At 46.6% G+C, this 18,278-nt stretch overlaps 1 protein-coding gene across 3 annotated transcripts in view; it reads right to left on the bottom strand.

Moving 5' to 3' along the window:
- Positions 1 to 18,278, bottom strand: part of CPNE2 (copine 2) — a 159,384-nt gene that overhangs the window by 107,348 nt on the left and 33,758 nt on the right. For all 3 annotated transcript variants that reach the window (XM_077831263.1, XM_077831265.1, XM_077831264.1), the window contains exon 2: positions 11,559 to 11,755. In XM_077831263.1, coding sequence (XP_077687389.1) covers positions 11,559 to 11,726 — 168 coding nt within the window. In that variant the 5' untranslated portion in view covers positions 11,727 to 11,755. The remainder of the gene's footprint in view (positions 1 to 11,558; positions 11,756 to 18,278) is intronic.

Below are 18,278 nucleotides of genomic sequence, written 5' to 3' on the forward strand. Positions count from 1 at the left end.
TGGGCCCTTTACTGAATGAGGGAGGCAACCTAGTGACAGAGGATGTGGAAAAAGCTAATGTACTCAATGCTTTTTTTGCCTCTGTCTTCACGAACAAGGTCAGCTCCCAGACTACTGCACTGGGCAGCACAGCATGGGGAGGAGGTGACCCGCCCTCTGTGGAGAAAGAAGTGGTTCGGGACTATTTAGAAAAGCTGGACAAGCACAAGTCCATGGGGCCAGATGCGCTGCATCCAAGAGTGCTAAAGGAGTTGGCGGATGTGATTGCAGAGCCATTGGCCATTATCTTTGAAAACTCATGGCGATCCAGGGAAGTCCCGGATGGCTGGAAAAAGGCTAATGTAGTGCCCATCTTTAAAAAAGGGAAGAAGGAGGATCCTGGGAACTACAGGCCAGTCAGCCTCATCTCAGTCCCTGGAAAAATCGCAAAGCAGGTCCTCAAGGAATCAATTCTGAAGCACTTAGAGGAGAGGAAAGTGATCAGGAACAGTCAGCATGGATTCACCAATGGCAAGTCATGCCTGACTAATCGAATTGCCTTCTATGACGAGGTAACTGGCTCTGTGGATGAGGGGAAAGTGGTGGACGTGTTGTTCCTTGACTTTAGCAAAGCTTTTGACACAGTCTCCCACAGTATTCTTGCCAGCAAGTTAAAGAAGTATGGGCTGGATGAATGGACTATAAGGTGGATAGAAAGTTGGCTAGATTGTCGGGCTCAACGGGTAGTGATCAATGGCTCCATGTCTAGATGGCAGCCGGTATCAAGTGGAGTGCCCCAAGGGTCGGTCCTCGGGCCGGTTTTCTTCAATATCTTCATAAATGATCTGAAGGATGGCGTGGATTGCACCCTCAGCAAGTTTGCAGATGACACTAAACTGGGAGGAGAGGTAGATACGCTGGAAGGTAGGGATAGGATACAGAGGGACCTAGACAAATTGGAAGATTGGGCCAAAGGAAATCTGATGAGGTTCAACAAGGACAAGTGCAGAGTCCTGCACTTAGGACGGAAGAATCCCATGCACCGCTACAGACTAGGGATCGAATGGCTCGGTAGCAGTTCTGCAGAAAAGGACCTAGGGGTTACAGTGGACGAGAAGCTGGATATGAGTCAACAGTGTGCCCTTGTTGCCAAGAAGACCAATGGCATTTTGGGATGTATAAGTAGGGGCATTGCCAGCAGATCGAGGGACGTGATCGTTCCCCTCTATTCGACATTGGTGAGGCCTCATCTGGAGTACACTACAAGAAGGATGTGGAAAAATTGGAAAGAGTCCAGCTGAGGGCAACAAAAATTATTAGAGGACTGGAACACATGACTTATGAGGAGAGGCTGAGGGAACTGGGATTGTTTAGTCTGCGGAAGAGAAGAATGAAGGGGGATTTGATAGCTGCTTTCAACTACCTGAAAGGGGGTTCCAAAGAGGATGGATCTAGACTGTTCTCAGTGGTAGCTGATGACAGAACAAGGAGTAATGGTCTCAAGTTGCAGTGGGGGAGGTTTAGGTTGGATATTAGGAAAAGCTTTTTCACTAGAAGGGTGGTGAAGTACTGGAATGCGTTACTGAGGGAGGTGGTGGAATCTCCATCCTTAGAGGTTTTTAAGGCCCAGCTTGACAAAGCCCTGGCTGGGATGATTTAGTTGGGGATTGGTCCTGCTTTGAGCGGGGTGTTGGACTAGATGACCTCCTGAGGTCCCTTCCAACCCTGATATTCTATGATTCTATGATTTGGGTAAGATCTGGAGTATTCATTAACCTGGGAGGTAATGTGTCCGATCCTTTGGGATTGGTAGAACTTTTCTATATGATCAATAAGATTTTCAGTAATCCTCATCATATTTGACTTGGATGTCTGGGTGGAGGCCTAAGGCTGGGTTGCTTTAAGGGAACTGTGTTGCTGGCTTCTGGGTAACCAATGAGGTATTATGGAGCCTGTTTTGTGCTGGCTTGGTAAATCAAAGTATTGGAATCTCCATCAGCTTTGGGGATTGTTTGCCCCATTCTTTGCAGTGCACCCTAAGTAAGTGACCTAACTGAGTGGGGATTGGTCCTGCTTTGAGCAGGGGGTTGTCTAGAGGACCTCCTGAGGTCCCTTCCAACCCTGATATTCTAGGATTCTATGACCTCACTTGGCTCCCCTGAGACCCTGATCACAGCCCCTTTCCACAAATTTAAAGAGACTTCCCATTAACCTAGGGGCTGCTGCAAGGACCTGGGCGCCATGAGATCAGAAGTTCTGCTCTCATCCTGGCCGACTGCTGTACAGTATTTCCAAGCACTTTGAAAAAGACGGCTTTACCGCATTCACAGGCGGAAAGCTTCCCTTAGACCAGGTCTAGAGTCGACAATATTATAATCTGTCTGTTACACTGCAATGCGCAACCAAATGCAGGTGGGCCACCTTCTGGTCCTTTGGCACACAGTTGGATTGTTGGTATCACAAAGGTACCCTTCAAACCCATTACCAAGTACAACCCCCTTCTCATAACACAGCCAGGACACAGGAGAAAACCACCTCTCTCCTTTTCTTTCCTTAACCTTTATGGAATTCTTTTAGTCCTGCAAAGAGTTAACCCAATGGAAAGAGTCATTTGGGTCCAAACATGGAAGAGAAGTTCTAGATTTTTAATCTGTCCCAGAAAGAGCAACAGACTAAATAAAGATTTCTGCGTGGGCCAAGTAGAGCACCTTGAATTACAAGCAGAAAATGAGGAAAAGTTCCCCAAGTAACGGAGCCTGCCCGGGATGAACACAAATTTAAAGCTCCATAGCAGCAGAAGGGAGATAGATGTTCCATAGTCCTCAACAACTGGGGAGCGTTGTTATGGGGGTCTAAGGAAAGCTTGAGCTGGCAGGGTGATGAACCTAAAAGGGAGGGCCAGTCCAGAGTCTGCAGAGCCTCACTTTAACACCCCCAAGAGAGAGAAGGAGAGGAATGGAGGCTGAGGAGCCAGAACTCCTCATCTCTAACCCTGAGGCGAGAGAGGGAAACACAGAACAGGGACCAAGGAGCTGCTCCTGCTTACACCAGGTCTGAAATTTGGTCCTATGTCTCTCCATGCCTTCTGGTGTTTGACTTGGATATGTCAGACCGGATTTTCAACAGAGCTTCAGCTGCCATTTTAGGCACCCAAGTATGCAGCTGGAGTTTCAAAACAGCTCAGCGGGTGAGTGCTTTTGAAAACTCTGGCTCCAGATGTGGGTGCTGGGCGTTTGAAAATCTGGCCCCGTATCTGCATGGGTCCGCTAGCTCCTTGGGGCAGAGCCCTTTGTGAGCCACTTCCAGTGCAAGAGAAGGATTGGCCACGTTGCCGCTGCTGCACATGATCCGACAGTCCAGGCTATGAAATGCAAAGCGGGGACAGGATAGAAACTGCAGGATGAGACTCCAAGCAAGTCACGGGGTCTCTATCAATCGGAGGTGACCTGTGCAGGAGTGGCACAAAAGCAGCCAGACGTTCTCTCCAGGGCACACCAGGAATGGCATTCATCAGCGTGCCTCATTGCATCTTGCAGCGGCTCCTTTATGGTCAGAGCAACATGACATCAGTTCAATGGAAAGTTTAATTAAGACATGACTAATTTTTATGTAGCTCCTTGGCTTGTGTTTTTTCAAAGGCTGATTCACGGCAAATTTTCAGCACCTATTAAGCTTAGTGAGACAGAATCATGGCACCTAGGAACCAATCTGACTGCTAGAAACACTGAATCGCAATCTTTGTTGGCGTTATCTGGCACCGCATGTTAAGACATTGCAGGCACCAAGTCTGGGGATATTTCTTCCGCTTAACTATAGCGCCATTGTCGTCATCTGGATTGATCGTTAGTGGGGGATTACTGACGGATTTTACCTACATTCTGAAGGCGCTTCAACTTCATGCTTTCTCCCACCTATGCCTCCTCCTATAAGGGAGTTCATCACTTCAACCCCATTACACATACACACACACACCCCGAGTCTCGACTCGTCCTTCCATTGCAATCACAGAACATTTACATCGTATGGGGTACTGCAACGTGATCAGGGCATGAGATCACACGATGATATGCCGAGGGTCCCCAAAGCTACGTCAGCCCAGTGACCGTCCTGTATCCAGACAAACCTGAAAATACTAGGGCAAAACCTTCTTGTTGCCACAGCAGCGCCTTACTGGGAGTAACACTGGCCAGTCCCAGGTCCCTGTCCCCCCACCCCCATTTGTGGATCCCAGCCAGCTGCTCTCTAAACCCGAACATTCAGCATTCAGGAGCAGTGACCATTGCCCCTTTCCAGCTGGAGGCAGCCCAGGGACTAGCAGCAAAGTTTAGCAATGTGCTGACCTTCGCTGACTCCTCAAAAGCAGAGTGTCTCAGAAACTGCCTGCCATAAATATAAAAGGAAGGGTAAACACCTTTAAATCCCTTCTGGCCAGAGGAAAAACCCTTTCACCTGTAAAAGGTTAAGAAGCTAAGACAACCTCGCTGGAACCTGACCAAAATGACCAATGAGGAGACAAGATACTTTCAAAGATGGGGGGGGGAGGAAGGGGGACAAAGGGCTCTCTCTGTTTGTGTGGTTTTTTTTCTTTTTTTTTTTTTGCCAGGACCAGAGCAAGAATGCAGGTCAGAACTCCTGTAAAGAGTTAGTAAGCAATCTTGTTAGATATGCATTAGATTCTGTTTTGTTTAAATGGCTGATAAAATAAGCTGTGCTGAATGGAATGGATATTCCTGTTTGTGTCTTTTTGTAACTTAAGGTTTTGCCTAGAGGGATTCTCTATGTTTTGAATCTGATTACCCTGTAAGGTATTTACCCTCCTGATTTTACAGAGGTGATTCTTTTACTTTTTCTTCAATTAAAATTCTTCTTTTAAGAACCTGATTGCTTTTTTCATTGTTCTTAAGATCCAAGGGTTTGGGTGTGTGTCCTATGCAATTTGGTGAGGATTTTTATCAAGCCTTCCCCAGGAAAGGGGGTGTAGGGTTTGGGAGGATTTTTGCGGGGGAAAGACGTTTCCAAGCGGGCTCTTTCCCTCTTATATTTTTGTTAGACGCTTGGTGGTGGCAGCAATAAAGTTCAGGGACAAAAGGAAAAATAGTTTGTACCTTGGGGAAGTTTTAACCTAAGCTGGTAAGAATAAGCTTAGGGGGGTTTTCATGCAGGTCCCCACATCTGTACCCTAGAGTTCAGAGTGGGGAAGGAACCCCGACACTGCCCTTTCAAGAACAACTCTCTATAGTGTATTTCGCAAAGTAACAGGAGCTAAAAAAAGCAGAAGCAAAAAATAAACCACACACATTTGATTACGTCGTAAAGGAAGCTGGTGTTGAAGCCATCTGACACAATCTTATCGACAGCAAAAGAGGACTTTAGAATTATGGCAGGTTAAAGAGACACTGCATGACAAGATTAGAAATCCTGTGAATCTAACCCAGATCACCGCATTAGCATCAGTAAAAAAAATTCAAGACAGATGGGTTTTTGCTTTCAATTTAAATGAAATTTTACTACTGTGGAAGGGTGCTGAGAATTCAGAGCCCTGGAGACTTAAGATCTTCTTTAGCCTCACAGAACAGGTACAACATGGCAGTGAAAGATTCACATACCCCACCCAGGGTGCCCCATCAAAGTTCCTCAACCCTGACTTGAAGGGACCAACTCTAGGAGCTAAGGATAGTTCAGGCTATAACCAAGTAACCCAGTTCATTCATCGGCTTCTTTGCCAAGACCTTCCTGCTGTCAGTCCAATTCGTTCTAATTGTCAATGTTTTTTTGGTGGGGACTCCTGTCCTCAGGGACAATCTACTTGTTCCACTTAAGGCACAGAGTGGTACCTGTCCATAGCTATTAATTATCTTCTACCACTACTGGCCTGGACCTAATTCAAAGCAGTGACCTACAGGTTAGAAGCGAATGTCTCCACAATTCTCCCCGTGCTGTTTATGATTTTTCCATTCAGCGACTTGTTACATAAGGAAAAGTCTTCCAACACACTGCATCCCTCAGAATCAAAAATAAACCAGCAGTTCCTCGTACAAACATCTTGGCCCCGTGCCTTCTTCACGGCTTTTGTTGAACACTGAGCCAACACGTTTCATATGCACAGTCTTGGGTTTTAATTTAAAAACGCAAAACTCCCACGCCATTATGACAAGGGGACAGGCTGCCCATAATTCCTCAGAGCAACGTGTTCTCTAAATAGGGACCAGACACCAAAGAAAGACCAAAGGCTGCCCTTTAGAAAGTGGTGAACTCTTGGTTCTAAAGAGCTGCAGGAACCTCTACTATAAAGAGGGGAACGTCCACCTCAATCCCAGGGGATAGGAGAGAGAGAAATTGGGGTTGGTTTTCTGGTGGTCTTAACAGAGAGCTGTCTAACTATGGCAAGTCTATAAGACACTCCATATCAGTGAAGTCCATGGTATTCTGCAATCCAACCTGCAGTAGCTCTCATCTATAAATGCAAAGGTTCGACCCATGCAGATCACAACTCCTAGCATGCAATGGTCTGCCTCCATCCACAAGGAAGACTGTCCAGATCAAGAAGGACCCTTACATGTTAGGGCCTGTAGTCTCCATGTGAAGGACGAGGAGACCTGCAGCATTGTCCCTCTTACGCAAGTGGTCCCATAGCTCCTAGGAAGTTGCCAAGATCCTTCCTCCCCAGCCCTTGAGTTGGGCCAGGTACGTCCTGCTTATCAAACACAAACAGTGCCCAAAGGGACTGTAAGTATTCCTATGTGTGCGATGCTCCCTAGTGCTGCATTCCAGTCTGAGGCCTGTTTTCAGCAGAGTATATGTTTCGCTGGGGCTTCTTTTTTTATTTTTTTGGATGGTAGATCCTTGGAATCTGGCCAGAACGGACTTAAATCATCAAATAATTCATCCAATTCACACACCATTAGTTTCATTAGCAGCTTCATACTGCAGAGGCAGAGTGCTTGAAACAAGACCACACAACGGCTCTCTGTGCTTTGCATTTTTAAGGGGGAACAAATTAGAGATCTTTGTTCCACTGTCACAGGGCTGGGTGGATGCTGGAGTTCCTTTTCTCCCAGAACAAACTCATGTTTGCAGGCCCTGCCATGGGGAGGGCACACAGCCTCAATTTAAGGGGTGGCAAAGGGAGTAAATGAAGGCAGTTCTCTGCTCATCAGCCCACCAGGAGGAATCATGCTGCTAACGCTGATTTTCAACATGCGCAGGGCAGCGTGTTTCTCTTTAAGGAACCTCAGCTGGCCCTTGCTGATGGGCAACATTATTATTTGCAAAAGAAACTGCCCAAGAGCTGCTAACCTCTGCTCATAGCAGCTAGGCAGCATACCTTGTATTTTCCCAGATGTGCTAAAAGGAGTGGAAGTGATATTCTAGTTCTCTCCCTCTAGGTTTACAGCTTATGTTTTCCCCTCCTCCATGTGTGCCTTTTGAAACAGGCTTCTTGATAACAGGATAAGCCTTCAAATAACGCACATCGCTAATCTATGCAACCTTGTCTTCTGAAAATGGTTAACCATATCTTCCCCCTCCTCCCACTTGAGTTTTTGATCTTGTCCTTCTTTAGCAGATAGGCTCTTTGTTGCCACAACCCTCCTACTTCAGGTCTGTACATCGTCCAGCACAAATGGATAAGATTTCACACTCTCAGACTTCCTCTCAACTTTCCTAGACCCGTCAAACTCCAGCCATGGGAAATAACTTGGTTTTAGTTCTGTTCTCCCCAAGGATGTTAGTTTTGACATGGTGACATGAGCTATAAGGCTATAGGGCAGGGGTGAGCAAACTACGGCCTGCAGGCCGGATCCGGCCAGTCAGGGCTTTGGATCCAGCCCGCAGGATTGCCAGCCCCATGGCCTAGCAGGGCTCAGGCAGGCTCCCTGCCTGCCCTGGCCCCATGCCAGAAGCAGCCAGCATCACGTCCCTGCGGCCCCTGGGGGAAGGGGGAGCAGAGGGCACCGTGTGCTGCCCTTGGCTGCAAGCACCACCCCCCGCAGCTCCCATTGGCCGGGAACGGGGAACCACAGCCAATGAGAGCTTCGGGGGAGGTACCCGCAGGCGAGGGCAGCTCTGTCCCCCCCTCTTCCCCAGGGGCCGCAGGAATATGGTGCCGACCGCTTCTGGGAGCAGCGTGGGGCCAGGGCAGACAGGGAGCCTGCCTTAGCCCTGCTGCGTGCCGCTACCACCCTGGAGCCCGCACCCCGAATCCTTCCTGCACCCCAACCCCCTGCCCTGAGCCCCCTCCTGCACCCTGCACCCCAACCTCCTGCCTTGAGCCCCCTGCCACACTCCGCACCCCTCCTGCGCTCCAACCCCCTTCCCTGAATCCCCTGATGCACCCCTCCTGCGCGCCGCACCCCAGCCCTACTTTCCTGGCCCTGCATGCAATTTCCCCATACAGATGTGGCCCTCAAGCCAAAAAGTTTGCCCACCCCTGCTCTAGGGTGTTTGGATCTGATGGCGAAGAAACAAGCCACGACAGTGTTAAGATGTAGCTTCTGCTCAGCGTCTCCTCCAATAAAGGGTGACAGGTGCGGCGCATACGTCTCATCCAGCCAAGCACGATCAAGACTCATGAACAGTTCAAAGGCTTTTCCCAGTGAGTCACTGACTGGACTGCAGTTCACACAGCATATAACTGAACCTCATCACTTTAGTGCCTCTCCTTTTTCTTGCCCAGGGGCCCCCACCTGCTGTTCCCAAACTATGAATCTGAAATTCATTAAGGGCCTGACCCCAGTCCATTGACCTCCATGGGCTTCGGATGAGGCCTTAGGTATTCAAACACAACCCACCTCCAGAGTCTCCCTGAACAATGCAAATCAACAGCAGTACCCAATATACACCAGTCCAAACCTGCACCATCATGTAACATTCAATACTGACCAAATAACTAGCCAATTCAAAACAAAAGAGCCGTTTCATACCTGGCTGGGGCTCCAAACAAACAGCTCATCATACAACTTGGAATGGCACCTCTGGATTCTAATGAGGGCCTTGGCACCCGGGACACCGCATTAGATTAGCATTGCAGTGTGCTCAGATTGGGCTCGAGTCATTAGGGATCATGACAGCATTGCCCCGAGCCTCTACACGTCGCATAGGACCATGGATCGTGACTCGGTCAGCTCTGGAATGTTAAGGAATCATTTTAAGCCTTCACTGTGCCATGACAGATGTTGACATTTCCGAGCCCTGTGATCATAATTCTAAGATTTTTGTCAAAATGATAAATGAGACAAGTCTGCGAGTTGAATGTAACAGCAGCGAAACCAGATGCATCACAGTGAGAACTCACGTACCCACACTTGCGGGTCTGAGAAGATCACTTGTGCCGACCTAATACAGAGGCTTTCAGGCAAACTTGGGAATGTTTTGAAGTTTCCAATACCCACCAGAGATGATCACGCTTAGCTGATCGTTCCTCTTAAAAGAAAAACACTGATCAAACACGAAAAGGCACTGACGCATGCAACCATGTCTAAATAAAAGACAGACAGACCATATGTGACGGGTTGGATCACAGAAACCCCTTTGGGACTGCCACCTGATGTGCCTAGACTACCTCTGAGCTCATTTTCCCTGCCAGCTTGGGACTTCAGTAGAATCATAGAATCACAGGGTTGGAAGGGACCTCAGGAGGTCATCTAGTCCCACCCCCTGCTCAAAGCAGGACCAATCCCCCATAGTTGCCCAGATCCCTAAATAGCCCCCTCAGGGATTGAACTCACAACCCTGGGTTTAGCAGGCCAATGCTCAAACCACTGAGCTATCCCTCCCCCCTTGTTTGAGCCAGACATGCTTGCCTGCTGCAAACACAGATCCGAGTCTGAACCACATCCCCCACAAGCTACAGGCTTAACTGAAAACAGCTTAAGAAGTGCTCCTGTCTCCAGTACTCAGATACCCAGCTACCCATGGGATCCAACCCCCAAATAAATCCTTTTTACCCCGTATAAAGCTTATACAAGATAAACTCATAAATTGTTCGCCCTCTATAACACTGATAGAGAGATATGCGCAGCTGTTCACCCCCCCCCCCCAGTATTAATACTTACTCTGGGTTAATAATTAAGTAAAAAAAGTGATGCTACTCAATATAAAAAGTAGGATTTAAGTGGTTCCAAGTAATAACAGACAGAACAAAGTAAATTACCAAACAAAATAAAACAAAAGATGCAAGTCTAAGCCCAATACAGTAGAAAACTAAATGCAGGTAAATCTCACCCTCAGAGATGTTCCAATAAGCGTCTTTGACAGACTCGCCTCTTTCTAGTCTGGGCCCAATCCTTTCCCCTGGTACAGTCCTTCTTCCAGCTCAGGTGGTAGCTAGGGGATTTCTCATGACTGCAGCCCCCTTTGTTCTGTTCTACCCCCTTATATAGCTTTTGCACAAGGCAGGAATCCTTTGTCCCCCTCTGGGTTCCCACCCCTCCTTCTAAATGGAAAAGCCCCAGGTTAAAGATGGATTCCAGGTCAGGTGACATGATCACATGTCACTGTAAGACTTCCTTACCCACTCGTTGCGCACACGTATTCAGGAAGACTTACAAGTAAACAGAGCCATTTACAACCAAATTGTCCTGGTTAATGGGAGACATCAAGATTCCAAGCCACCATTAATGGCCCACACTTTGCATAATTACAGTAGGACCTCAGAGTTATATTTCATATTTCGAGTTTCAGATACAGGAATGTTACATTTATACAAATTGAATGACCACACTCAGTAGATTATAAGCTTTGTAATGATAATTTACAAAGAGACCTTTTGCATGAAGCATATTCCAGTTACATTATATTCACACTCATTAGCATATTTTCATAAGATCATATAGAGTGCAATGTCACACCATAAACAATTCAGGTGACGGGACTGCAAAAACGTGGACACTTGTCCAAACAACTTGGCTTAATTTTAACAGGAACTAAGTGTCCAACTGGGCTGAGAGAGCTTTGAAAATCTCTCCCCCAGTTGTCTTTAAAACTGGGCTATATATATATCCCATGGGCACAAGCTCTCATGCTATTCCCAATACTTCCTGCTTCCAGTCCAGCTGGAAGCACTAAGACAAAAGTCTGTGTATTTCAGTACTTCTGCCACAAATTTTGACTAGGCTACAGGGACAGACCTAGGGGAACACGGAAGACATTTTAGTGTTAACTTGTTCCAACGATGGCACAAGCAGCTGTGGCTCTGATTGGGAGATGGTTCTGGTGATTTCTTGGTTTACCTGCACTTGTTCACCCAGCCCTCCTTAAATAGCATTCATTTTATTACCCCTTTTTACTGAATTCAGATGAAATCAAAACTACACCACATAGGAATGTATTACATAGAAGTTTGTGAAAATAGTGGGGTTTAACTGATCGAGCCATTCAGTCTAGAGAACATTTGTAAATGGAGTCACTTGACCCTTCCGTGCCACAGTTTCTCCACTCTGTATTTCCTGTCCATTCAGGCCCTGATCAGGCAAACATTTAAGGACATGCATAACTTCACTCATGCATGTAGCAACATTGGCTTCAGTGGGACTATTCCCATGAACACACAAACAGCATAGGGTAGACAATGTGTGACTCACCTCTGTCCATTTGCCATTGACGTCTATGAATAAGACACAAAACGGGTCAGATTTGGAGGTCACATCCCTGTCCAGAAGGTTTTGGCCGCACACGGATAATTCGACTTTGCAAACACAGTACTGGGTCCCGATAGGCCCAGCAGGAGAGGGGCTTAATGTATACGCCATGGACTCCAGTAGGAAAAACTCCAGGCAATCTGCGGGAGACAAGGAAATGTAGGGAAGCGTCAGACATGGCAGAAAAGCAAACAGCGGGCTTATCGTAAGCAATACTACGTCAGCTCAGGCTTCAGCAGCAGAGCTCCCAAAATACCCAGAGTCTGAGCCTTTTACATGAGCTCCATCCTGACACAGGACTTCCCATCCTGATATTTTGTCTGTGTCTTCTATTCATGTTTACATCATCAAGGCCCAAGTGACCAGAGAGAAGATTCCTGATATCGGAAGACATTATAACCCAGCAGATTAAAAAATAAAGTCCAAGAGCTCCAAGTTAGAAAATTGAAAAGAGGGTTTTTCTTTTTTGTAACAGTGAATGTAGTGGGGCGTGGTTTTTCCATCAAGTTTGGAGGCCTTTCTCAAAGAGAGACACTCTTGCTCACCCATGTGTTTCTGGGCTCAGTGTTCACGTGCATGAGGGAAAAAGAATTCCCTCCACTGCAGGAATTATTGGTTGAAATTCTATAGCTTGTGTTATAGACAAGGTCACACTAAATAATTTGTAGGTCATAAGGCTGAAAGGGACCATTGTGATCATCTAGTCTGACCTCATGTAGGATACTGGCCATAGGGCTTCCCTGAATTAATTCCTGTTTGGACTAGAGCATCGCTTTTAGAAAAACATTCAAGATTGATTGAAATATTTCCAGTGATGGAGAATCCACCACAACTCCTGGTAAATTATTCCAACGTTTACCAACGTTAATTACCCTCACTGGTAAAAGTGTGCATCTTGTTTCTGTCATTTGTCTAGCTTCAACGTCATCTGAAATAAGAAGCAGAAAGGCGCCAACAACAATCATCATCGAGGGAAGGAGGTGGAAAGACTAGCAATTCTGGGAAGATCCTAGTGAACAGAAACGAGACTTTATTGACCACTTCTATTAAGCTCTTGCCACGATGCTGCAGAGACGCAAAGTGTGTGCTGGCATTTAAAAATAAGTCAATGTGTGTCCTATACCCAACAGTTAAATTGGAACAGGATGGTTTGGCCACACCCTAGAAAAAACAAACAAACAAACAAAAAAAACCACACAGCAAGTCCGGTATCTGAGTCAGCAGCTACACCCTTTACACAAATCTACAGAGGCTCAGGTCAGGCTCTAACATTTATCCTAATAAGGAAGCTATTCATGGGGGCATATCAACACTGGAGGTAATTTCCAACTGAGACTGCAGGCCTCCCACCACGAGTGGGACAGGAACTGGCACGGCAGGCCGGCAAACACAGAGCTAGAAAAGCTGCCCGTAGCCTTGCGTATCTGACAATGGAACACTGTCCCACCACATTTATACCACCGAAGAGCAACACTGAAAGCCAACAGATGCTATTTCACTACATCGATTTTAAAATCGGACTGAAAGGACTTCAAAGAAAAACATTCTCTGGCAGCGTCTGTAATTTAGACATTGCCGTCTTGTGCATGAGCACTGGAGAGGGGGAGACATTTTCCAGAGTCTCAGGCCTTGCCCACACTGGAGTGGTGGTGGAGACGGGGCTGTTATACTGCATTAACTCTCCTGCTACAGTTAAACCAGTGCAGCTTCCGCCAGTGTGGATGCAGTTACATAGGCATAAACGATGCTTTATGTCAGTGTAACTATTCCAGTATGGGAAGGGGAATGAACTATACTGGTACAAGGCATCTTTATACCAGTATAATTGCACCCACGCTAGGGACTGTGCAAACAAACTCTAGCCAAAGTAGTATTGTGTTTAGACTAGTCTTCAGTTATTTAGGAGCCTATGTTACATTTTCAAAAGTGACGTAGGCACTGAAGAACCAAGATTTTAAAAAGTGACAAGAGATTTTGGGTGCCCAATCCCCAGGGCCTGAAAGGAGCCGGATTTTCAGAAAGGGCTGAACCTCCACCCTTTGAAAAACCAGTCTGTATTAAAGTATCTCTTGTTTGGCAGCCAAAAATCTCTACTTAATTATAAAAATCAGGGCTCAAGTCTCATTGAAAGCCAATGGGATTTAGGCCCTCAAGGGCCCAAGTCACTTTTGGAAATGGGACTTAGACCATTTTTAAAAGATTTCTCCTGGCCAACACTTTTTGGATAATGTTGTTGTTTTTGCTAAAATTTAACAACAACAACCACCACTATATTCAAAGGTTGATCACAAGAAGATTTAACCAGCTCTGAGAGCCTAGAAGTGAATGATTGAAAAACAGACTAACCAGCAAAACAGATTAGTTTATTCTCATTGTCCAAGCTGAGAGAAATGCAACAATAAATGAACAGTAAACTAGATTTTAAATATTCTATTTTAATAATCCAAGGAGTAACAATAATATAAGAAAGAAAACCAGTGATGCATCAAAATCTAAACTAAAAAAAACCCAAAAACTGGTTAATACAGAGAATTCTTTCCCAGGTATCTGCCTGGCAGGTCTTGCCCACATGCTCAGGGTCTAACTGATCGTCAAATTTGGGGTTGGGAAGGAATTTTCCTGTGGGTCAGATTGGCAGAGACCCTGTGGGGTTTTCTATCTTCCTATGCAGCGTGGGACATGGGTCACTTGCAGGTTTAAACTAGTGTAAATGGTGAATTTCTCTGTAACTTGAAGTCTTTAAACCATGATTTGAGGACTGCAGTAACTCAGCCAGAGGTTAGGGGTCTATTTCAGGAGTGGGTGAGGTTCTGTGGCCTGCGATGTGCAGGAAGTCAGATGAGATGATCACAATGGTTCCTTCTGACAAAGTCTATGAGTCTAGGAGCTGACGCTTTCTGAAAGCTGTAAAATCTGGTTTTTAAAAATTAGAAACATTGAATAGGGCGGTAAACCGCAAACAACTGTACAGATGTTCATGCTTTTAGGAAAGAATTTTTATTGCCAATGAAAAAGGATGGCCCCTTGGCCCGTCCGACACACAGGGTTTGTGTTGGTATAGCTATTTTGGTCAGGGATGTGACTTGTTACCAAAACAGAGATTGAACTGGAACAACCCCTAGCGTGCCTATGGTTATATTAGTATAAAGGTGCTTTATACTGGTGTAGCCGGTGTCCTTTTCCATACAGGAATGAGTTCACCAGAGTAGATAAAACTGCATCCATACTAGGTGGGTCGTATCACTTAAACTCCAGAAGTATGGTTCAATTTTTGTGCCTGGACAAGGCAATTGAAATTCCTCTGTGTAGCCACAGGGCAGGTACAAAGCAGACAGGAGCACCTCTGAGGGTAAAATGAATGGTTCATGCCTCGGGCCCCACCAAACTCGTGGCCATGAAAAATGTGTCACGGATCCTGAAATCTGGTGTCCCCCATGAAATCTGGTCTTGTGTACTTTTACCACTCTCGGCTATTATCGGGGGAGGGGGTCACAGTATTGCCACCCTTACTTCGGTGCTGCCCCCTTGTGATCCCCATTTGGGTCGGGACCCCCAGTTTAAGACATGCAAAGTCTGGGCTTTACATATACTTTGCCGTTTTTAAATACTTATTCATGTTTTGTTACAACACTGTGAAACTGAACATTTAAATATCTGAAACCCTGAAATTCAAGCTTTTTAAAATGCTACAACCATGAAATCTATGAAAAAATGGACCAGGAATTCGGTAGGGCCCTATTCATGCCCATTCAGCCATTAGCCTCTCTGTTGAGAATGCCAACACAACTGCCCATTTGTGTTAAATGTAACATTGGTTTTGGTGACATCGAGACCTGCACACTAAGAAGAACTGGACAGAGAGCCACATTTCACTGCCCATAAGCCTCGAACATCTGTCTACTGATAAGGATGTTGGGTCAGCACTGACCCAGGCTGGGGTTGAACCAGCTACATAGAGGGAGGAAGGCTTCATATGCAATTACTCAACTTCCTGTGTATTGTGATCTTAATGTGGTGGTAGAAATAGAAAGTCTGGGTCTCACATCATTTCCGGGAAACTCAGGAAGAGCTTTCTGTTGATTTAGGAAGGGCCGTTTTAAGGTCTTTGAAAAAGAAACTCCAGGACGTTGGTGGAACCCAAGTTCCCCACTTTCTACTCCCTCCCCTGCCTTAAGATTAAGGCTTCTGTCCTGGTATAAAAGGGTCGTTGCCTAATTCTAAATTACCAGCCCCTTTTCCATGCCCCACCTTGCAGGACAGAATGGTGGGAAATGTACCCAGAGAAAAAAAGGGGGGCTCAGACCAACAGGAGAAAAGCCTGCATGAGCGAGTGACTATCACTGCAGCTACTGACTGCTAATGTGGGCAACGTTCCTAGGGAGCATTCAGACAGCAGAGGGCTAACAATGGTGAACTGCTTTTGTAACCAGGCCCCTAATTCAAAGATAGACTTGCTGGAACACCCAGCCTCTTCTAGCAGCAAATGCTGGATTCAAGTACCTCTGTGTGCCATTCCTGAGCAACGAGGGGGACAAATTCTGAAGCAAACCTGCCACTAGACGCTGACACATCTAGAGAGCCTCCCAGCTCTATTCCTGTGCTCTCCAAACACCCTTGTGAGAAAGGGTTTCTAAACAGCAGGGCTTCCTCGCTCGCCTCTAAAGCCACCTCACCTGGCTGGAGCTGGGCTACTGGCTGGGGCAACGGAAAGCAAACACAGGCTGGTGTTTCATCCGGGATTAGGCGTGGCCAACATTCTAATTTACCGAGGAACGCTTCCTTCCCCTCCGGTGACGTCAGCCCATTAGGCTCAGTTGTAAACCAGTTTAAGCGCCCCAGAGCCACTTACCTCCGATATGGCAACATTTCACATCAGGTTAACAAAAGAGCCAAAACTGGCGAGAATCAGCCCAAATGTATTTTTTCCAGGTGGAAGTCCCTGAATGCAATACCCCCGTCTTAAATACACACCGTCAGAGTGGATGGTCCCAGGTCCACTATTAGCTAACCTTCAGGGAGAGCTGGCACTGAGGAGCAACACACCTGATGATGATACTATCTATGTTAATGATCCAACCCAGAAGAGTTCATTCAACCGTAAAACGCAAATTAAAACACGCATCACCTGTCTCCGCTGTTTCGATTTGAAAGGGAAAGAAGTTTTCCAGCCCTTCCTTTTCAGTGTAGTGCTCCTGAGTTCCTTTTAAATTAAGCTTCCAGTAGATTTCTGGCACCAGGGTGGAGATAAGATTTAAACCGTGTGTATTTTCCAGGAGTTTGTGGAAAGCGAAAGGGCTTCTGTTTGGCAGTTTCAGTGCAGCCTGTATAACCAGCCCTGCATCCAGACACGACTGCTGGGACTGGGTAGGCATAGAAGTCTATCACACAGTGGCACTCGCTGCTGTGCTGGGGAGCGAACAGGATCACTATCGTGTTTCACGCTGTAGAGAAATGGGTCCAGGGCAGGAGGAGAATGGAAATCACTTGTGCCAGCTGTCCAGTGATATCTGGGATTAGTCCTGTTTCCTTGGGCTGAGCGCACACACAGTTCTCGCAGGCCATTCACCGATGCCTGGGACCCGTTAACGACACTGCAAAGCTTGCGTCACAGCACAAAGACATTTAGAGCAGAGATGGGCCTGAGCCACAAGTCTGGATCTGAAACCGCTCAAGGTTCAGCATGAATGTTCCAAGCTGGAGTTATGGCACAACCCATTCCAGAGAAAGGGGGGCAGCTTTGAAGAGCGGATCGGAATCTAAATCTTCCCCCAAACCGGGGATGCTCAGGTACAGGGTTTTGGTTGAGCCCCATCTCTAGCGACGTCGAGGGGAAGAAAAATAAGACAGTTTTACGCAAGAGCAGCTCTACTTCCTAGTTAAAGAGCAGCAGATGGGCACAAAGAAGGGACAGAGGGAAGTGGTGGGCAGGACACACGACCTGGAGAATAGAGCGATTTGCAGGTGCTGATAATAAAGATGCACGGGATTAAAACGGGCGGAAATCTTCCGCTTCAGTGGTTTTTTGACAGACAATTGGGTTTTCAACTAAATGAAAGTTTTTGCAGAAAGCTTCTGCTTTTGGGTCACATTTAAAACCCTACAAACTTTTGGGTTTTCCGGTTTCTTGACAGTCTAAATTTTTCAGGCAGGCGGGGGGGAAGGAGGGGGAAAGAGGGGGGACAACATTTTTCTGACTAGTCCTACAAGTGATCCCTGGGGTAGAAGGAAAGGAAAAACATAAGAACGGCTATACTGGGTCAGACCAATGGTCCATCTAGCCCAGTATCCTTTCTTCTGACAGTGGCCAATGCCAGGTGCTTCAAAGGGAACAAATAGAACAGGTCATCATCAAGTGACCCATCCCCTGGCATCTACTCTTAGCTTCAGGCAAGAGGAAGTCTTTAAGCCAGTATCCTTCCCATACTCCCGTTCTTTGAGACCGGCTCATGGAAACGCCACTCCAAAACTGCAAACATCATCTTCCTCTAGGCTGCTAAATGGCCTCTGCTTCCATATGGCAGGGTATTAAAATGTGATTTTCGTCCTCTTTTATTTACCTCGCATAGGCATGAACACTGACCAATATTCTCTCTCTCTCTTACTCTCCAATTGTGCCGGCTCTGTTCCCACCCTGTTAAGGGTCAGTGGTTTATGTCTGCTCCT

Source organism: Eretmochelys imbricata, chromosome 12, assembly GCF_965152235.1.
Source record: "Eretmochelys imbricata isolate rEreImb1 chromosome 12, rEreImb1.hap1, whole genome shotgun sequence".
Classification (NCBI taxonomy): Eukaryota; Metazoa; Chordata; order Testudines; family Cheloniidae; genus Eretmochelys; species Eretmochelys imbricata.